The 22709-nt window shown below is 38.3% G+C and overlaps 2 protein-coding genes across 7 annotated transcripts; one reads left to right on the top strand and one right to left on the bottom strand.

Annotated features, from left to right (window-relative positions):
- Positions 1-1426: 1426 nt before the first annotated feature.
- Positions 1427-5356, top strand: LOC135651885 (uncharacterized). Of its 2 annotated transcripts, XM_065172465.1 has the most exons (7): positions 1427-1773; positions 1854-2379; positions 2561-2903; positions 3775-3873; positions 3957-4071; positions 4902-5137; positions 5216-5356. In XM_065172465.1, exons 1-6 carry the CDS (start codon positions 1599-1601, stop codon positions 5114-5116), a joined length of 1473 nt encoding a protein of 490 aa, XP_065028537.1. In that variant the 5' UTR covers positions 1427-1598; the 3' UTR covers positions 5117-5137; positions 5216-5356. The 2 variants fall into 2 exon arrangements, with proteins under 2 accessions (XP_065028537.1, XP_065028544.1); XM_065172472.1 differs by lacking the exon at positions 5216-5356 and having other exon boundaries at positions 1429-1773; positions 4924-5131.
- A 970-nt stretch (positions 5357-6326) lies between these two features.
- On the bottom strand, positions 6327-22414 carry LOC103982007 (uncharacterized). 5 transcript variants are annotated; one of them, XM_009398797.3, is made up of 9 exons: positions 21697-22406; positions 21321-21447; positions 20986-21063; positions 18628-18994; positions 18410-18522; positions 17789-17953; positions 17537-17673; positions 7175-7267; positions 6327-7095 (listed from the first exon to the last, which is right to left on the bottom strand). In XM_009398797.3, exons 1-9 carry the CDS (start codon positions 21882-21884, stop codon positions 6936-6938), a joined length of 1428 nt encoding a protein of 475 aa, XP_009397072.2. In that variant the 5' UTR covers positions 21885-22406; the 3' UTR covers positions 6327-6935. The 5 variants fall into 5 exon arrangements, 4 of the variants coding, with proteins under 4 accessions (XP_009397072.2, XP_018680942.2, XP_065028559.1 ...); XR_010501986.1 differs by lacking the exons at positions 6327-7095; positions 7175-7267 and adding exons at positions 10490-10537; positions 10625-10707 and having other exon boundaries at positions 21697-22404; XM_065172487.1 differs by lacking the exons at positions 6327-7095; positions 7175-7267 and adding an exon at positions 15811-16472 and having other exon boundaries at positions 21697-21974; positions 22052-22414.
- Between the last annotated feature and the right edge of the window lie 295 nt (positions 22415-22709).

Genomic DNA, 22709 nt, shown 5'->3' with positions numbered 1-22709 from the left:
ATATCCACCGAGCAGTCTTTCGATTAGCCACCTCACCGCTTGTCACTTTGGCTAACTAGCAACATGAAAGCATGCTATTGCATAAGGTTGGGCATCGCAATTATTATAATCTTTTGAATCCCTAATAGTACATAGAATCTCTACATGTAGATGCTCGAGCGAGTATCACATGAACATAACAATAGACCATTATTATGGAGATATTGGAGATCAAATCCTATTAAATTCAGCGAGCAACCGAACTGGCACAATCGTCAGGGAATGGAGTGAAATGGTGCATGTGTGCAGGTGTGGCCGAAACCCGGGAGGCAAAGTGACAACTCTCGCACAACCGAAAGGTCGAATATGCACTTTGACAATGCATAACCAAAAGACTGAATGTGCATCTCGACGATGCATAGCTGAAAGACCAAATGCATACTTCGATAATACAAAACTAAAAAACCAAATGTGCATTTTAATAACACTTAGTCGAAAGGCTAAATGTGTAATTCAACATCACATAACCAAAAGATCAAATGTGCATCTTGATGATGCATAGCCAAAAGGCCCGATGTGTATCTCAATGATGCACAATCTAAAGGGATGATATAGAGTCGAAAGGCTAAATGTGCATATCGATGATGAACAATCAAAAGATGGAATGCATATTTCGACGATGCATGATTGAAAGGTCAAGTGCACGTCTCAGTGGCACTCGGTCTAAAGGCCCAAGGTAAGGCATCCTCTCATCAAAGTCCATGGTGTCAACCAAGATACTTCTTGGCTCAATAGCTCTACACTCTAATGAGCCAAGAAGTGGGAGGGCTAGTGATAGGTGATGAATGACATAAAAGACACATTATTGTCATGTGGCTGATAAACTGACCACCCAATAGCACATCAACCCCATGCAATCGACAAACAACCCAAGCCTGACAACGATCACACATGGCCATAACAATGTGTCTCTAGCCTAAATTGAGCCAATCAAGAGGCACATCAGGTACATGACACCATTATCTTGATTCAACCCGAGAATATTGTACACGATATAATGATATTTAGAGTTACATATAAAAGGGACCCGAGGTGCATTCATTCATGATGTACTGAATAGTTCCCTTAATTAGAATTGTTCAACTAGTCTAAACTCAAGGTTAACTTTAACTATCAAAAAGGTATTTGTCAAGAATGCCCTCTTTGTAGGTTCAACACTTTGCAAATAGAGATACGGACTAAGACCGACTAAGAAAAGACCTCTATCGAATCTGAATTTATACTAATAAAATAATAACTAGAATCACGATGGACCAGAAGCAATGCCCAAGACACAATCGAGCCATTCCCACAAAAAAGGTCTCCAACTTATTGATCCCAAGCCATTCCCATCGCTTCCCCGCTCGTAGCCACAGAGCGTGCGTCCGAACAAAATACATGTCTTAAACGACCCAAATAATTTTCATATCAGAAATTGTGTGTGATCCATATTCAAAATAATTCTCTCACTGCCTTGCCATGTGGGGTCGGACAATCCGACCACCCAACATCCGATCCATATCCTTCGTTTCTTTAACTTGACAAATATCCTCTGTTCCCATTTCACCGATCGCCGGCTAATGTCTCACTACGGAGCCCTGTGTCTCTCCCCACAAGTCCAACCCAAGCTCATCAACTCCACCGCTAACGTCCGCACCCACCGGCCCTCCCTCCCTTTTCGAAGCCACCGCCGCTCCCTGCCCCTCCTTCCACAAGCCACTTCTATCACCAGCTCTGCCTCAGACTTTCCCGGTGGTAACGAATCGTCGATCCTACCCTACCTGGTTGCTCTCCCACATTCTTTCTATTTCTCAGCTCGAAGGCGAATTGTGCAGAACATGTGGTGGGCGACCCCGAAAGGAAGCCCACGGCGAGGAGGCCGAAGCGGCGTAGCGTCGCAGGCGTTGATCAAGAGGAGCTGGTGGAACCCAGGGAATTAGCTGATGCCGATAGTTTTTTCTGCGAGTTTAATGGGGTTGAGATACATTATAAGACATGCCACCATGCAGAAATCGCAGAGGAAGAGGAGGTAATAGAGAAGGATCGACGGGTTTCCCCAAAAGTCGCGATAACATTTCCCATCATCCTGCTGCACGGTTTCGGAGCCTCGGCCTTCTCGTGGGATCGAGTGATGAAGCCGCTCTCTCGGTTGGTGGGGTCGAAGGTCCTCGCATTCGATCGCCCTGCCTTTGGACTTACAGCGAGGAGGACCGTCAGAAGTGGGGACGACGATGATGATAGTCTTGCTAGGCCTTTAAACCCCTATTCCATGACCTTTTCTGTCCTCGCTACGCTGTTCTTCATAGACCTGTTAGCTACTGCCGGGAAGAAGAAGGAGGAGGAGAAGGCCATCTTAATCGGGTCGATCTGTCTGTCTGTCTCTGTCAAATTGAAGATGAAATCAGTCTTCTCTATTGTGAAATCTCCTCTTTTTGTTATAAAGAGAAAGAGCATCCGCTTAGCTTTTGCTTATTCGTTGAACACTAGTTGGTCTACATAGTCTGAAATAGTGAACTGAAACTATGATTTGGGATCTTCTCAGGCACTCCGCTGGTTGCCTTGTCGCGGTCGAAACCTACTTTGAAGCTCCTGACAGAGTTGCTGCACTGATCCTGGTTGCACCAGCCATAGTTGCTCCTCTAACCCTAAGGAGAATTGACAAGGACAAGGAAATGCGAAAAGACAACGTGAAGGAAGATGGAGACTCCAATTTGTTGATTGCTTCATTGAATCCCTTTATGAGGATTTGGAAAGCCTTGAAGAATTTGTGTATGCACTTGTTGGAGGGAGTTTTGAGTATTCTGAAAGGGATGAGGGATATGATTTGCTCCTTTTATACCAAAGCCTTATCTGCACTCTTGCGATCTGCATTTGCCGCAATGCTGGTATGCTGATGCATCAAAGCTTTTCTCCTTTGTTTATAACACAGTTGTTGGCATAATTAATTCTGACACCTCAAAATTTGGTTCCTTACAACGAATCCTATTCTGGCATACATTCCTCATCTCAACTTTTTGATTGAACTAATTAATTCATGATTTTAAATCAGTTTTAACATGTTTCTTATACTTGATCTTTCATGGTTGTTTAGTATGTTGCTCATGTAGGCCTTCAACCCCTAGAGATAAGCTCTCCCACAATACTGTTTCACATAATGCTTATATAAATAAATGAACATGTTACGTTTTGATATTTAACTCATGTGGTAAGCTGTTTGTGGACATTTAGTGTTTTAATGTTAGATAATCAGGTGACCTCTCTTGATAGTATAAATCATGAACTATTATTAGTAATCTGCTCTGGACTTGTAACATACTTTATTCGCTATCCACTACAAAGACTCTCCATCCATGTGGAAGCTATGTACTATGTTGATCCTTACATGTGCATGAAAAGAACATAATGGAAGGTTTTTTCTCCAAAACAAGTCCTCCTTGCATCGCAATTATCACATATTCTACATAAACATCAAGTTTGTTATGTACTAACTAATATTCAATATCAACATTTTCTAATGCTTTACATTAATGTCAACTTTGTCATATACTAAATAATATTTAATATATATCTGCATATCCATGTTGTACTTTATTGTCTTGTTATAAGATTCAACATATTAGCATATCCATGTCATCTCGCATCAGCGGCTTGTTTTTTTCCCTCTTATCCAGTTTTAGACTGCTCTTTGACAAATAAATTTATTTATTCCATGCATCTCAAGGTTTTTTAATTTTGATTTCTTGATAATGGTTCCAGGTAAGAATGATAATAGATAAGTTTGGAATATTGGCTATTCGCTATTCTTGGTTTGATCCAAGCCAGGTCACAGATCATGTCCTTCAAGGTTACACAAAGGTTAGCTTCTAATGTATGTTATAACAATAAGAGATACATTTGTTATGTGTGGTTAGTTTTCTAAATCCATTGCATTTATGCAGCCATTGAAGACAAAAGGTTGGGAGATGGCACTTTTAGAGTACACTTCAGCATTGCTTACTGATTCTTCATCTAAACCACCATTGTCTGGAAGACTTGCTCAGATTTCATGCCCTGGTGAAGTCTTTTAATTTTAATTTTTTTATTGTTGGTAATGATAAGTTACAATCATTCGGTGACATTCAGCTTCACCTCAATGCTATTGATGGAACACTAAGAAAATTTTAGAATTCTCTCGTGTCTGATTTTATCTAGGCTACATAAAGAATTAAATTATTTAAATCTTAATCAAATGCCTTACTTGTTCTTGCGGTTGGAGATCATGATATGATATATTAGAACATGGAGTAATTTCTAAGTTAAAGTGTTGTGCTTGTCTCGCAAACTACTGCTGTTCTAGTTTCTAGTAACTTCCCAAGAACTTTTAATTGTTATGTTACCAGGTACTCGAGGGGGTACTCATTTTAACTGTTTTAGCTCTGACAAACACCCATTTACCTAAATGTTTGCATTACTTAGAAAAATAGGTGGGGCAGATCTTAATAAAACTATAGGCCTAGATTTAGGAGCGATAGTTTCCTCTTAGGAAGAGGGATGAAATTCCTACTAGATAAATAGGACATATAATTCCAACATCAAAAGAGCACTTACTCAAGCAATCAGGTTAGTTTTATTGATCTTCTTCTCCATTAGTACAAAGATGAATTTATGTAAACATGCAAAATGATTTTATTTGTCTTTCTTGATCTTTAGGAACTATGCATTTATCATGTACGAGCTTTGCGCTAAGTTATCCTGTCTGTCCCAAGTTAATGCTCTTCCACAAGCCCTCACAACATATGTGTGCATTTTTGTTTATATAACTCAGTGCTGATCATTACTGGCAACAGCTCACTCATAACAAATGTGATTCTTCTTATTTGTGCATTTTTGTTTATATAACTCAGTGCTGATCATTACTGGCGACAGCGACTGCGTTGTCCCATCATGGAATGCTGAGTGTCTTTCACGAGTCATACCTGGTTCCAGCTTTGAAGTAATCAAGAACTGTGGGCACTTGCCTCATGAAGAAAGAGTGGAAGAGTTTTTATTTGTCGTTGAAAATTTCCTTAGAAGGGTTTTTGGAGTTTTGGATGAGCAATTAATCCTGGCAGCAGCATGATTTCCTCCAATTCTGAAGCAGGTGCGCGGACAAACTGTGAGCTAGTAAACTAAAACTTAGTAGTATTTTTTGTGGCCTTATGAGCCTACACTTTTCCAGATTGCAGGAAGGGATCAGCTTCACAGTTGATGAAAAGAGTATAAAAAAAAACTATCGTTTGTACCATACTGGGGTTAGAACTTCCTGGGTCTGTGACTGGTATTGTGACAGCTACTGAATTTGTACATGATGATTCTGTTCCATGCTCGTAGTCCTTGGATTAATTTTTTGGTATCATTTGCACAAAATTATAAATTGTGATGATCATAGGTGAATAGAATGCAGTGTTGATCATCGAAGGATTATGAAGACAATTAACGTTATTATCAAGCTGGCATACGCCAACAAGATCACTCTTTTAACTTAAGAAAGGAGGAACCAAACTTGCCATGACTAATGTTATGGTATAAGAGCAGAATCTGGACCCTATCTATGAGCGTTTTCTATTTGTCAGTCTTTTACCTACCAATTTATGACACTATGCTGTCGGCAGTTCCTTTTTTATTTCCATACTGGCAGATGGGTATTTTTTTTCTCAAAAAGAAATCTTCCTTTTAACTGTCTGAAACATCCGGAGCTGTTCTTGTTGCCAAAAATAGAAAGCAGATCATGAGCTAAATCTGACCGCCAGATCTAATTGGTAGCCAAGCAATGAGCATCATAGTTTTAGCATTTCTAAATATGTGAGAAATTTTATATTCATGAAACATTGACGGTTTAGAAAAAGCATTCTGAATTAGATTGGCGAAAAACCAAAAAGGCCAATTCTTCCTTGTTAAGAACTTTAACCAGCAGTTCATGATCCATCGCAATCACTATCCTCTGCACTCCTGAGATTGCAGCTTGGGTTCCTTATCAGCAACTCATTAAGTTTCCACCTTCCATGTTCAACTTGCATCCAGCCGTCGCATACGAACCATCACTTCAAAATGATCCTGTCAACAAGATTCTAAAACGCATCAGCGTTCAATTAAATCCGCCCATGCAGTAGTTTCTTCTATTTCACCAGAACTCGATATATCTCACAATGAACCCTATCAAACGAGTGCAAAGCTCTATAACTGTACATATCTCACCAAGAACCCCATCAGGTAGGGGCCTGCACGAACCTTACAATTCATAACCGAAGCCGTAGTTTTGCAAACACTGGAAGTAAGATCACCAAACACCATTAAAATAGAGAGATCATTTTGGCCTTCCATATCAATCAGAACACGTATAATCAATCAAGGCTCTGAAGGAGAGCACCTAGCGCAGGATTTGTCTTGCTCCTAGACAAGGGTGACGCAAATTCTCTAATCTGTAAAATTTACCATGCTCGACATTCCCTAAAGCCACAAAATTTATAAAAAAGAAAAAAAAGACATTTTTTTTGTCTCGTTTCAACCCTGTCACTAGACATTTTTTTTTACCACTGTTACTGGACAGGGAACAGAGTAGTGAAAGTGATGACAGCAGCAAGTAAGATCGCCTGCAGTATCTAGTTTGAAAGTGATGGTGGCTGATGGCAATGTGCATTGCTAGGTTGGAATCCCTGACCGTGCTCTTAATAAAGCATTGTGTTATATCCTGATGATGGCCTCCATCAACAGACTTGAGTTTCTGCAAAAACTAGGAAAATTGAATCTCAGTAAGGCGCATCATCGTCCTTGTATCTTATTGCGTCTATACAATTTTGAGTGATCTCCACAACGACATGCCACCAGCACTGACAGATTTCAACATTAACAGCATTTGCATGGCTGCAAAGGAAGAGTGAACCAAATCTTGTGTAGGCAATTCATGAAACCGGCACTGAGTCAGCTTGATCCAAGCACTCCCAGGATGACAAAAGCCGCAGCAGGTGCAACTTCTCCACGAATGGCTCCAGTATCTCAGCCTCCTCTTCTGGTGCAAAAGCCATGCAAATGCTGAGTTCTTGAACGGCTTCAACATACCTCCTGAAAATACGACTCTGAAACATTTGTCCTGTGCAATTACTGGCAAACAGGGAATCTATATAGTGCAAATATGGTTTACCTGCTGTAATACAAAAGCAAACCATGATCTCTCCTTAAAGTCCAATTGTCAGGCTGAAGAATCAGCAGTCTTTCTGATGCCATAATGGCCAACCTTAAAATCCAGAGGAAAAAGAAAAAAGACGAAAGAGTTGTTAAGCATTGCCTCACTAGATTATACCACAAAGTACTCTAAACGTTGTAGAGTTTTACACATTAGTCTGAGCTGGAAAAAAGATAAGTCTCCAAAAACATGCACAATGGAATCAATGTATAAATTTTTCCATAATTAAGTTGTTGGACCAAATGAGACCTTCTGAACATGTACACATCTTTGAATAATGAGGCAGCAGAAGTAGATTTATTACATAACAAAGATTTTATAAAGTACTAGAGGAACAGGAAAGGAACTTTCATCAGCCTCCTAAATAACCACCAATTCTCTGCAAATTGCCATTTATTCAAATGGCAATTGTAGCAATATTGTTCTGCTAAATTAATTAGCTCTTAGTCACTGACTACAGTCTACAATTCCATGTACAAGACCATGACAGACGGAAAATATCTAGTAATGTACAAAATATGTATCCCTCAATTTTCTTATCCTTTTCAAGCATTGGTTCTCATCTTATTCTCCTTTACTTTGTAAATTATCCTTTAGATCTTTAAATCTAATATAATTTGACTCATTTATTATAGTTAAGTAATTTACTTAAACATAAACTTCTCATACCATCTATTCATATAATAATCTTCCTTCAATCTTCTCATATCAAGGTTATTTTAAACAACTTTTAAATGTTATGTATAATGACTAAATACCACTCTGTAGGAAGAGTCCAAGATCAATTACAATTGTGAAAGTTCCCAATTACTAATGCAATCAATTTTACAAGTGTATATTAATTGGTAAAATCAAACACAATGAAGTACTAGCCAAGTCATGAAGTGATACCAAAGCTTCAAGAACAAGATCACGATAGGGTTAAGTAATTCGATATTAATTTCTGAATACACTGCTAGAATCTTGCCATTACATTTTTTCTCTTCACAATTATTGCACCATTAGTTATACATTCACATTAACACTATACTCAATTTTGGCTTCCCATTCACATGATTCCAATTCATGATGCATCAATCATGATATCCAGCTTGGACTTTGTCAGACACATTGAGCTAGGTATCATCTTTGGATGGTAGATGAAAGGTTTTCAATTTCAGGTGTCGACCCATGCCAGGTTCTTGGCCAGACCAGTACGGGCCTGAGTTGTTCGGGCATACCAGAAAATACCACAGTACAGAGAAGGGGGGAGGACAAAGAGGAAAGGGGGAAGAAGAAAAGGTGGTGGAGGAGGGAAGGAGGAGAGGCAAAAAAGAGAGAGAGAGGAAGAAGAAGACAAGGTGGTGGAAGGAGGAGGGGCGAGGCAGAGAAAGAGAGGCGGGAAGGAGGTGGAAATAGAGGGGCAATGGCCAAGGAAAGGTGGCAGAGTAGGAGAAAGGGGGAAGTAAGGGTTTCTCCTCTCTCAATCAAAAGAATATGTGAATCATTACCGATATCAAACAGAGTTGCTTTTCCTTGCTCCAGAGGAGATTGGTAGAGTCCCTTTCATCATAGATATAGAGACATTCTAAGAAGAAATATTGCTTGAGTTGAGATACTAGGACTTGCAGCTCTGGTGTATTTGGCAGAGGCATAGACCCAAACTTGTAGGCTGCGGAAATGTTTCCTTATAGGATTTCTTTTTTCCATGGCTTGCATGCACCTACATAAGCTATACTTCCATAGTTACCAATAGGATAAGCTATACTTACATGGTTACCAATAGGAGCTCTTGGCTTTTGTCCTGTGGTTACTGAGATTATTGGTGACTGACCCATGTGAAATAGACAAACTTCACCATTGTTGGGTTCCCCTTGATCAACTAAGGGGAGGCAATAGTGGAGATGAGGAGGGGACGGGGTGATGATACCGAGAATTTGATGAATGGAATTTGAAAAGTTGATAGTTGTATTTGCTTAAAATACTTTTAGAAAATAAATGGATTCACTAAGTATAAAATCACAAAGAGATATAGAAACTCACCACCCTAAAGATAATTAAACAAGGATACATAACTTTTAAAAAAACTCATCACTCAAGGAAATATCCAAGAGATACAGAGACTAAATCTACTCCTCTATGGTAAACCAAAGAGATACATAGTTAAAAGAGAGAACTCAAAGAGTTTCTATCAAATACAATCAGATTATGAACTGTTTCTAACTTTAAAACACCAAAATAAATACTAGCACATGAAACAACTCTTCATGTATAGGGAACTATGAAATTTATTACTTTGCAATTTATTACTTTGCAGCTAATAACAAAGTTCTTTAATGCATTCCTTGGTCCTGAAGATAAGATGAATTAACTCTCCCTTTGAATCTGCCCACTAGACCATCTATTAATGAAACAGTTGAAAAGTTAAGAGACTAAGCTTTTTCAACCTATAAAGGCACACCCCTTAACCCTTTAGCAATCAATTCAAGCTATTCAGTTGGGACATTTGCAGGTTTGGAAAATGAGCTTGCAACTCATTTGGCTTATGAGCTATCACATTTGAGAGGTCAAGATTAAAGGGTGTGGGACAAGCATTGTGAGCTGTAGAGAATACCATAGGATCAGCAAGATTTACACGAGCTGATTGTAGTAAATTAGGCACCCCTGTGTCAATCTCCCCTAGTTGAAAAAGACTTGTCCTCAAGTCCTCATTTGTTCCATCAACATGATAAGGACTTACATCAGCCATATTAAATGTTGGGGACACTCCATAATCTCCTAGTAACTCGATCTTATAAGCGTTTTTACCAATTCTCTTTAGCACCTTGAATGGACCATCAACCTTTAGTTTCAATTTGCCTGGTGGAAACCTCTCATTCCTTAGATGAATCAGACCAAGTCACCCTCATTAAACTCTACATGCTTTTTGTGTTTGTTGTGTTTGTTAGCAATTTGCATGTACCTCTCATTTTGTTTCTCAATGATTGTTTTAACACTCTCATGCAACTTAATTAAGTCCAAAGGACCAATAGGATTAGCACCATAAACAATCTCAAAAGGACTCTTACCAATGCTATGATGCATAGAACGATTATAGACAAACTCGATTTGTGGAAGAATGAGATCTCATTACTTGAGATTCTTGCCAACATAACTTCTAAGCAAGTTTCCCAAGCTTCTGTTTGTTACCTTTATTTGTCCATCGGTTTGTGGATGATGAGAGCAACTGAAATTCAAATATGCACCTAGCTTCCTCCATAGAGGTCACCAAAAATGGCTAAGAAATTTTGAATCTCAACCAAACACCATAGTTCTTAGAATGCCATGAAATCTCATAGTCTCCTTGAAATACAAATCAACAATATGAGATACATCATTTGAATTATTATAGGGAACAAAGTGAGACATCTTTGAAAATTTGTTAACAACCATGATAGAATCCTTGTTCCTTTAAGTTCTTGATAATCCCAAAACGAAGTCAAGACTCACATCCTCCCATGGAGCATTAGGCCCTGGAAATGGAGTGTACAAACCAAAATTTTAGCTTCTTGTTTTTGCTAAATGACACACTTGATATTGCTTCACAAGTCTCTTCACAACTCTGAACATCTTAGACCAATAGAAATTTAATTGAACAAGAGCTAGAGTTTTATCCGTACCAAAATATCCTCCCAAAACACCACCATGAGTCATAATTACTTATCTCAAAGTGCAAGATAAAACACACAAGACATTAGCTTGGAAAAGAAAACCAACAAAGATAGAGAATTACTGAAAAAAACCTGATTTGCAACCATATTGAGTTTAAATTCATATCATTCTCATAAAGATCTTTGAATGTTTCAAATCTAACTACTTTGACTTCCATGGCTAATAATAAAAAATGCTTTCTACTCAATGCATCAACAACTACATTTTGAACACCAAATTTGTGCTTGATAGTAAAGTTATAACATTGCAAGAACTCTACCCAAGCTGCATGCCTCTTGTTTAGCTTGTGTTGGAAATTAATGAACTTCAATGCCTCATGATCATAATATAGGACAAATGACTTGGCAAAAAGATATTGACTACAATAACATAAGACTCTATAAATGGCATAGAACTCCCTATCATAGGTAGAATATTTCTTTCTTGTATCATTCAACTTCTCAGTAAAAAAAGCAATGAGCTTTCCTTCTTGACTCAAAACAGCACCAATACCCACATTAGAGGCATCACATTCAATTTCAAATACCTTGTCAAAATTAGGCAGAACTAAGATAAGAGCTTCGGTCAGTTTTCTTTTTAACATCTCAAAAGCATCATTAGCCTCATTAGTCCACTTAAATTTATCACCTTTTAGGCATTCGGTGATTGAAGTAACAATAGAGCTAAAACCCTTAATGAATCTTCTGTAAAAGGAAGTTAAGCCATGGAAACTCCTTACATCGCAATGAAGCTAGTGTTGGCCAATTAAGAATAACCTCTACCTTACTTTGATCCATCATGGTTCCATCTTTTGAAATAAGATACCCCAAAAACACTACACTATGAGTAAAGAAATCACACTTATTTAGATTAGCATAAAGTTTTTGCTGCCTCAAAATAAGAAAGATCTCCTTAAGATGATTCATATGCTCTTCACTCTTACTATACACCAATGTTATTAGAATAAACCACAACAGAAGACCCAATGCATGACTTAAGTATGCGAGTCATAAATCTCATGAAAGTGCTAAGAGCATTAAATAGCCCAAATGGCATAACCAACCATTCATACAAACCATCCCTAGTTTTAAATATTAGTTTCCATTGATCTCCAGGCCCCATTCTAATTTGGTAATAGTCACTCTTTCAAATCAATTTTAGAGAAAATAAAAACACCACAATTGATCAAGTAAATCATCTAGCCTTGGAATAGGAAAACGATAATCAATTGTGATTTTATTGATGGTGCGACTGTCCACACACATTCTCCAAGAACCATCATTCTTAGGCACCAACAAGGCTAGGACCATACAAGGACTCATGCTCTCCCGAATCAACCCCTTTTCCATAACTCATTCACTTGCCTTTGAAGTTCTTCATGCTCCTAGAGGCTCATTTAGTAGGCTGCTTTATTAAGTAGCACAACCCCTGAAGTAAGATCTATTTGATGCTAAATGTCTCTGAAAGGTGGAAGACCATGTGAAATCTCCTCTGGTATAACATCTTTATACTCCTCTAGGATTGGTTTCATGATTGCTGGTGGCTCCTTGTGTTTTTCATTCTCCTCTACTACTACTAGAGCCAAAACATCACCACCTCTTTCTAGTACACTCTTGCATTTACCATAGGTCATAAGAGCACTAACTTCCTTCCTTGGTGGATTGGTTTCAGAAGGTTGTAATGGAGCTAAAACAATATTCTTTTCATTCACTTTAAAAGAATAAGTATGTTTGTAATCATCATACAACACCCTCCTATCATAATGTCAAGGTCTACCCAATTAGTAAATGACAAACATCCATAAGAGCCACATCACACCATACTTCATCTTTATAATGCTTGTCAATAGTAAACAAAACTAAACATCTTTTAGTTACTTTGATGTTATTCTCCTTTTGCAGTCAGCATAATTGGTAAGAATGTTGATGCAAGATTGTGTCCAACTTTAGCTTCTACACTATCTCCAAAGACACCATATTCTCAAAGTTGCCACTATCAATGATCAGCAAGCACATCTTGCCATGAGAAGTACATTTGCATTTGGTGTGAAACACATTCTTTCTCACCCAACTTTCATCCTCAACCACATAGGACACATTTAAGCTACGTTGTAACACAATAGACAAACCATGATCAACAAAGTAACCTCTTCCTCATCATCATCATATTTTGATTTGTCGTTGGCTTCATCTCCTTCTCCATCACTCTGATCTCCAACCACAATAACAATTCTTCAATTTGGACAATCTGAAGCAATATGCCCAAAGTCATGACATTTAAAGCATTTTCGACCACTTGGTGTAGAAGAATTAGGTGTTTGTTTGCTGCCAGCAGATCCTTCACCCGTGTCTTGCACCTTTGACACCACCTTTCTTTGAAGAGTAGGCTTAGAATTTTCTCCTCTCATATAACCTTCTTTTGACCCATACCGAGAACTCTTTTCAAACTTCTATTGCTTCTCAACTTTTAAAACCAACTTGCTCACATCATTCAAAGACTAATATAGCTGGAGTTGAACCACATTAGCAATCTCCCTAAGTATCTTGCAATGATTTGCTCCTCTGGTTTTACAAGCTCTCCTTTTAACATGAGATTATCGAACTATGTTGTATACTCCTCTACACTAAGATCTTTTTATTTGAAATCATAGATTTTGAGAAAGATCTCTTGCCTATAGTTGTCAGGCAAGTATTTCCTCTTCAACTCCCTTTTCATTTTCTCCCATGTCATGATCTTACTCTTTCCCTCATGTTCTCTTTGTTTCTTCAGGTTTTCCCATCAAAAAGATGTATTCTTTTTTAGTTTGAGTGCCACAAGCTTTACTTTCTTTTCTTCTAGTGGTTCATGAAACTCGAACTTTCTTTCCATTGTATTAAGCCAATCAATAAAGTCATCAACACTGATTTTACCTTCAAACTCCGGAATATCCAACTTTGGATTGTATTTATTCTGTCACTCGTCTTAGTCTCTGCACCTTGCTTGGTATCTTCTCAACTCCCTTGGGTGAGTAGGTGTATCATCGTCAGAATCTAACTCTTGGGCATCATTTTCATGCTGGTTGTTTCTTTTATGAAGTTCTTCAAGGATTTCATTCTTTTTCTATAGATTGCATAGCAATCTTTGAAGTTGCAACCTCAAGAACTCAACATCATCTTCATGGCCACTACCTTCACCAACTATATCTTTTCCATTCCGTATTGTCATGCTCTCCAGCCTTGAGCTTTAATACTAAACTGATACTGGGGTACTGAGGAATGGACTTTGAAAAGCTGATAGTTGTATTTGCTAGAAATATTTTGGAAAGAAGATAAATGGATTCACCAAGTATAAAATCACAAAGGGATACAAAAACTCACCACCCTAAGGATAATTAAATAATGATACATAACTTAAAAAAAAGACTCACCACTCGAGGAAATATCCAAGAGATATAGAGACTAAATCCACCACTCTATGGTAAACCAAAGAGATACAAAGTTAAAAGAGAGAAATCAAAGAGTTTCTGTCAAATACAATCAGATTCTAAACTGTTTCTAACTCTAAAACACCAAAATAAATACTAGTGCATGAAATAACCCTCCATGCATAGGGAATTACGAAATTTATTGCTTTGCAGCTAATAACTAAACCCTTTAATGCATTCCTCGGTCATGAAGATAAGTTGAATCAACTCTCCCCTTGAATTTGCCCACCAAACCATCTATTAATAAAACATTTGGAAAATTAAGAGATTGAGTTTTTTCAACCTATAAAGTCGCGCCCTTTAACTCTTTAACAATCAATTCAGGCTATTCAATCAAGTTGGGCCATCTACAAGTTTGGAAAATGAGCTTAAAACTCATTTGGCTTACGGGTTGTCACATTTGAGAGGTCTGGATTAAAGGCTATAGGACAAACATTATGAGCCGTAGAGAATACAATAGGATCAGCAAGATTTACACGAATTGATTATAGTAAAATAGACACTCCCATGTCATGTGACAGAGCAGGATAAGGAGTGTACTAATCTCTCATGACTAATGGTGGCGGATGCTAATGTCGTTAGATGCAAGCAACCAATAATGCAAGCAGCGATGAACATGAGAGTAGGGGAATTGAGAGAACACACAAGAGAGGTTAAGTGTTAGGGTTTTTTATTTTTTAATTTTTAGGTTTAAGAAAATATAAAAATCAAGCCAGACTTAGCCCTCGATTCAGGCCCACTATTCTTAGTTCAAGCCAATTACCAGACCAAAACTAGGCAACAAGTCCGGCTCATAAACCTTACCATCCAGTTAACCCTGCAATGTATCACATATAAATCACCCAGAATTGTGCTATTCGTGTGGAGTGAATATTGACCATACCATAATGTACTAAATCGAGTAAAATTGGATTGCTTGGATGGATGCACAACATTTGTAATCACATCATATAGTGTGACATTGATACATCTTTAAAAAAAATGAACTGCCTAACATTTACAAGGATAAATGTTAGAAGTTAGGTCAAGAAGTGGATTTTCTTTCAATGAACTGCCTTATATTAGTCATGCTTGGAACCAAATTAAAGCAATATAGCTTCACTTAAAAAAAAGTCCTATACTGAACTAAAATCCAGATAAATATATATTGTCGTTGGAACTAATAAAGGGATGAACATGGCTTCTAGGCCCCCTCAATTTTTCCTCTTTTTGTTCTAGAACATAATGCACAAGAAACAACCAAAATGCCACTACTAGCAACCTTCAAAAAAACAAATAAAAGATGTCTGACAATGTACACAATACTATTAGATAAAAGCATTTTAGTTTATTTTATCCAAAAATATGGGTTGATATGTCTGACATCGGTAGTCAAAATCTTAACCATTGTTTAATTTAGATAGGACGAACTTTCATAATCGTTTGATCAGTTATATGAAGCAACAATATAAATGAATCCAGTCTTTTCAAAAGAGGCTATAAAGACGTGAAATTTTGAGGATGAAAAACCCTACAAAAGCAATCCACCAGCTCATCAATCAACAAAAATTAGGTCTTACTATTTCATTCCAGTGCATGTTTCAACCATCACTGCCAGTGCTGATTGTATGCACCGAAATGCAACTACATTAGTTTATCTGTAATTGATGAAGGTCCAAGTTAGATTTTTAGTTTCCTACAGTGCATCCATATCACACCAACTATGACATAATAATCTTCATTTGATCATTGACCAACTCGTATCACAAAACTACTGACTTCAAGAGGAATATATATATTGTAATGGCATCACTAACATCTTCATATCCACCCTTACTGAGCATCTGTGGACCAGACAACCACATGACATTGCTTATATTAGTTTTCTAAGGAAATGCAACACAAATATCCAGTCTCATGTGGTCCAAAGAGGCTGGTAAAACAATTGTAAAAAATATGGGGAAAAAGGCCAACCTTGCAATTCGCATTCCCATATGTGGAGAGTAGACAAAATATGCAACCATGATTGTATCAGTCAGCAACTTAAAAAAAGAGAATCTTCTTCTAGATGCAGTAATAGTTTGACACTTTTCTTTGGGCATGTAAATTTGACAAGACTGCTCAAGATTCATGAATAAGCTCCTACTGGATTCATATACAAAAGCAAAACATCTCTGGTTAGCTCTCAATGCACACCTTAAAGAATCTTGTCAGCTACATTTCAATGACTAGTATTTTCAAGGATTAAAGTTTTGGCCATAATAGCCGTATAGACTGTATTTACTGGTTTGATGGTCAATTCAGCATGTGGACTGGACAATTTCACCTAATCCAATGGTAAACTAAGATCATTGTCTAGTAAACTAATTGTATCAGGAGATATGCCAACCACACAGTATCGAAACAGGAGTTTTTTCCTTTTTCTGTTTCTGTAAGTTGTAAGTAGCTGCCTTCTTTCTTACTTCTATACCTCTTGTTCTTCTCTTCTTCAGCCACCTCCTCCTCCACCTTTGCCTCCTTGTCTACATTGTCGTCCCCCCTCTTCAACCAGTACACATCGCCACCTCCACCATTGCCTCCTCATCCCCTCTTCTCTGTGTTTCGGACAAAATAATCTCGTACCAAGTGTCGATATATTGTATTTGTACAACACTAGTCCAACCTTTGATCATACTGGTATGGATCAAGATTTTAATGCTTAAGCATATTTACCATTTTATTGACTTGTATTTAGCATTATTTTAAAAAAATGGCTATTAAATAACTTATAATACTAAATATTGGTCAAGATTAGACTATCCCATAGCTATTATAATGCATAATGATACCACAACATAGGACTCTTGTTCTTCAATTACTCAATGATGTTAATATAATTTTAATAATAATGGTTTTTTTTTTTCCAATGTTCCCCTATCTTTTCTTCTTCTTTGTACAGAATACTGAGAAACACAACAACAACAGCAAAGCCATAAAGTTCCAACTATATAGGTATCATTTGCCACTTTTGAGATAGAATACTGGGAAACACATTCATTCGAGTTAACTGTTGTGTTTGTGCATCCAACAATCTATGTGAATATGCTCTAAGATAATTATAAATTTTAAACAACCTTGATGACAAGAGAACATTGATTTTGATATTGAAAAGCCTGATGATTGCAAAAGATCACTTAAGATTAAATGTTGTATTTAAAACATAAAAATACCTGAGTTCTTGGGGCCGCAACAGTGGAAGTGACGTATCCCCCATGTTAGCCTTGTCTTTTCCAGGATGAACTGGCCTAAGTGGAGAAGTTAACATCAAGCCATGATTTGCCTTCGAAGCCCGTTTCCAGTGAAGTCTCTGCAAATGAATAGAAAAGGCTAGGGTCATGTAGTCGAGTCGTGATAAATTAACTAGGCAAAACGTCCAGCGTCACAAAACATAAGTGGAATCTGCTATGTTTGTCATCACATACAATCAGATTAGCTAGAGCAATTCCAATGATGTCTCTGTTTGTAGCTATATCAAGCCTTAAAAGTGAACCACTATCCAACTCAGAAGCCTTTGATCTAGGATCCTTGACACATCTGCCATTTATTGTAGCAAACAGGCTATGTCCTGAAGCAGACCTGAACAGTTCCTGTGGTAGCAAGGAAAAAACTTAGCTTTGACATAATAAAACATTAAAAAAAGAACTATTACTTGAATGACATGATCCTTGTGGCTTTAGACGATGATACAGTTGAATTTTAGGAAACAACAGAATACTCTCAAGAAGGTTTGATCCACTTTAACTTGTCATAATCAGGCAACAAAGACTTGTGACATTTGGTGGCTGGTTGAAAAAGTACTCAAGAAGGAAAAACTCCATATAGTATGTTTAAGGAAAAATAGATTAGGAAGAGCTAGCAGGCATAATAAATGGAGTTAGATACAAAACCGACTGATAAACATGCTAACCATAAAAAATGTGGAGATGATCCAATGGGAAACAAACAGCTGGAACAAATAAGAGACACATGTTTCTGTATTACAAGTATAACAGTTGTGTGCAAATATATAAGAACAGGAGGAAAAAAACCAAAGAAGAACACACCACTAGATTCCCTGATTGCGGCCAAATCAAGAAATCTTCCCCAACCCGAGAACCCACAACAGTAACACCAAGCCTTCGACATACTTCAATATATATGATGCTGAACATTATGGCTGTTGACAAAAGAACATTCCAGAGAGAAGTATAAGCAGAAGAAACATTTGGTTATTATGAACAATTGCTAATGTTGCAGTGTAAAGCCAGAAAAGGTGACTTACCACTGCCACATCCATAGCTAAGCACTGTGTGCAAGTATGAAAACTTTGAATCCACAAGAACAGGAAATCTTCTAAAACCTCTTGAATCAAAAAGAACAACGTTTACAGCCTCCAACACTTCCAATAAATGACAACCTATTTCCCTTGAGATCAACTCTGCTTTGACTTCTGCTGCTATCACATCCAACTCTTTCAGCCACCCAGATATGGTCTTGCCTGCTAAAGAAATATCTTCCACATCTGTAACTTCTGAAAGAGCCTTGAATTGACCAGTTGCACCTTTCCTTTCACTTAGCAATGAACAAGCATCCATGTCTCGATTGAAAGACAGGAAAGCTTCATCTTCAGCAGCAACAAGTAACAATGCCTACAACAAAGTTTACAGTAAATCATTAAACAATGATAACACCTTGCATGTCCTAATCAGAGTTGGTACAACAGGCAAAGAAGATAATTATTTATAGTAAATAAAAAAGATGTTGCATGTACTTCCTTTTATCTTGATTATGCAAATGATACTGATTAAGAAATAATGCAGCAACTGGCTGCATTTTGCACTGTGCTAGGCTGACAAAGCAAGACATGTCAAATGCCAACACAGGTAGGTAGATTGCAGCACAGGTAATAAACACAAAAGTAGACTCAAAGGGAGCACAATCCTTAGTAGATAGTCTAAATTAATGTACATTACAATAAAGTAACCTAGTTACAAAACCAAAAAGGTCAGATTTATCAGTTGATGTGTAGCTAAAGGGGAATATTCAAAAGTCAATTTACAGATGTGCAACAAGTTTTCAGCAGTACTAGAATAGTTGGACTGAGCTTTGCAGTAAAGTGATCAGCTGTTGAGACTTGCAAAGTAGGTATTCCCACGACATTGTGAGATTCTTGATTACAGTTTCTTTGTTTTAGTTTTGTGAGATGTGACTGGGAGATGAGATTGTCTTTGTTTTATAAGATGCGACTAGGAAATAAGATATATGCTTCGGAAGGTTGATTATAATTCTCAGTTTTGATTGGTGAGCTGTGGTGACAAATTGTTTCCTGATGCCTTATGGTATGACAGACTGAGTGATGTATTTCTCAGAGTATGGTGATTAAATGCTTGTTCGGTTACCCAAACATAAAAGAATAAATGACTATAGCTATAACTTAGAGACCTATGTTGCACACTTTGATAAGTTGATGCTTCAGATCATCAGATGTGGGAAACTATAGTTTAAGATGCCATTTGAACTTGCTCGTGCTGCTGGATTCCTGATGTGTTTCATGGTACTCAATATCACATGATTCACAGGCCTTCTCTCAGCAGGAACAATGGGTTGTGGGCAATGTCCCAGGTACATTCTTCATTCTTCTCTTCTTTTTCTTGTTCTTATCTAGCTTCAAAGGGATAATGGTTGGTAGCAGCTTGCTGGTACTGGTGCTGACATCTTCTTTATCAACACAACAGCTGGAAACCTAGACCAAACAGGTCCTACCAAGTGTGACAGTGACTAGCTGAGTTTGACTCATGCCTACACCCTTGTTATGTCATGTAAACATGGGTTCACAAGGTGAAGCGACAAGTTCAATCACCATTGCAGAAAATACAACCACATCAAAAAATTAAGGAAAAAAATGAAGTTCATACTTAAATAGATAAAGTTCACATATTATGAAGTAGACACTTGTTTAAGAAGAGAAAAATATGATTCCAGGTGGTACAGATGCCCTCTCCATCAGTGAATATGAAAATGGTAGTCACTAGCAAGACATGCTACCGTACCTTAGTGTCTATGTGTGATTACACATTACATATGTGATGATAAAGAGGCAATAATAGTTGTACACCATTATATACTCCATTTCCATGAAATTGAGGATACTTCCAGAAAAGTATTGGGCAGCATAGAAGATACAAAATAGAACCAATTGAATCAAGTACCAATCTTTCAAACACCATTCTCTACAAAGCCATCCTACTTTCTAAGGATTGCAATGAAAAAAGAAATCAAATTATGATGTTGAAAATCAAACTAGAGGTGTCTATGATGCTTCCGGGTCATTACTTTTCCAAAGATATGGCTCATGTGCCAAATGTAATGATGGACAAACAGAAAAGATAAGAAACCTTAGTGATTGATGAGGTGTTCCACAGTAGTGTACTGCAAGCGTAAGATTGTGACTAAGGGCACAAAAAGAAACGTCACACTAGTTATTGTTTATATAAAAGGTATTGCTACAAATACAACTTCATCCACATGAATCCTCCTTGGAAAGATAATGAAGAAGAAATAAGTAATTAGTTTAACACTAAACTGCCAAAGCAGATTATACTACCAGAAGAACATGCTAGTATCAGCTACATCACATTACCTTGGCTAGTGAAAGATCTTTATCCTCAGATCTAAAGGATATCTCCTGGGTGAACTTCTCTCGGGCAAGCCTGAGAATCTGCATTCATGATTTTATTATCCAACCCCGTGATGCCAAGAAAGGGAGAAACAAAAAGGCTCCATTAGTAATAATAATTAGAGAGGAAAAAGAAACAGCAAACAGAACACCAACAAGAAAACAGGGAAAAAAAAAAAAGAAAATCAAGATAACAGAAGGGTAGGGTTGGCATCTGTGCATTAGGATCACTCCATCGAGAGTAACAAAGCTGCTGCCATTCATAACAGAGGTGAAGTCGGTGGTGAAGGGTAACAGACCTTGAGGTTGGGATCGGACAGGTGATCCCTCTTCTGACCGCACATGGTGGGCGAAGCCACGGACGGGGGAGGACTCCCCACGTGCCTCGTCTTTTTCCCATTCCCGAATCGGCGATCAAACCCAAACCTGATCGCAAGAAGAAACGGTGGGTGGGGTAGCAGCATAACCGACTCTCTATCTTTATCTCTTGCCATCTCTATCTCTATCTCTACGTCTATCTCCATCCTTTTTACAACCGACACTCTAATCTCTTCTTGCAACTCCTATCTGACGCTCGCTCACTTTTTACACCATAATTTTTATTTATCCTCAAAAGAAACCAGACAACAGCAAAGCAAGAATGAGGGTTTGAGAAGGAACAGAGATGGTGTGCACCTGAAAGAAGACGGAAACAAGCCGTCACCCTGACACCCAAGGAAGCAGAGAGGCTGGGAGCGCGTAGCAGAGAGGAGCGACGCCATGGATGGATGAAACGATCGGATCCAGGACCGCGGCTCGAGGGCCAACAGTGGGAGAAAACAACGTTGACAACGAAAAGGAGAGAGTGAGGCAGTGGTGCTCATGCGTCGGACATCCCCTTCTCGAAGGAGGGTGAGCGGGAGGCGCCTCTAGAGCAACTGCAGGAGCGTCGTGCCTCACCTGGCGCCATTTCGCTGGGAAAGGACGGATAAGTAAAAGATAGGGCAAAAACTGCTGCAGAACTATCCATATCCGTCCCCCTGTAAAATACCACTGCTGATGATGAGGCTAGTGATGATGATGATGATGTAGCATCGCGCTCGCGCTTTACCACCATTAAATATCCCCGAATTATTTTCTTGGTTTTTCTTGCCTCTTTTCTGCTACGAGGGAAGGACAATTAAGAGGAAAGGAACTAAACCCTTTTTTCTTTCACCAAGACATTGAGTGGACACGCGATCCATTCTTTCAAATAATGGAACGAAGAAGGTAGAAGCTAAATGCCGGCCACCCAGTCAAGCGAGAGAGAACAAGGGGAAAAGGGCGGAGCAGGATGAGGATGAGGATGAGAGTGGAGAGACGATGTGGGGATCGTACTCGAACAGGGAAAGAGGCGTTTTCTGATGTTCCGGAATATACCCTGGTATCCACGCGCAATCTTTACGCGCTGTAGTCATTTCCTAAACGCCCTTGAAAGGAAAGAAAGGTAATGATACTTATCCACTCCACGCCATGCCATGCCACGCCATGCCCGTTTAACAGCGACCGTGAAGAAGCCCATGGAGGCCCTAACAGCAGTCGACTTCTCTGCTTCCAATCAAGATTTAATAAGAAGTCTCGCGATTAGATGATCGGTCTTTCTCTCTTCAACAAATTGCGCGTAAGTGCCTTTACTAATTAAATCGCATACACAAAGGTAAACATTATAG

Source organism: Musa acuminata, chromosome BXJ1-4 (genome assembly GCF_036884655.1).
Source record: "Musa acuminata AAA Group cultivar baxijiao chromosome BXJ1-4, Cavendish_Baxijiao_AAA, whole genome shotgun sequence".
NCBI lineage: Eukaryota > Viridiplantae > Streptophyta > Magnoliopsida > Zingiberales > Musaceae > Musa > Musa acuminata.
The sequence above is the reverse complement of the archived record's forward strand: the minus strand, read 5'-3'. Positions and strand labels throughout refer to the sequence as shown.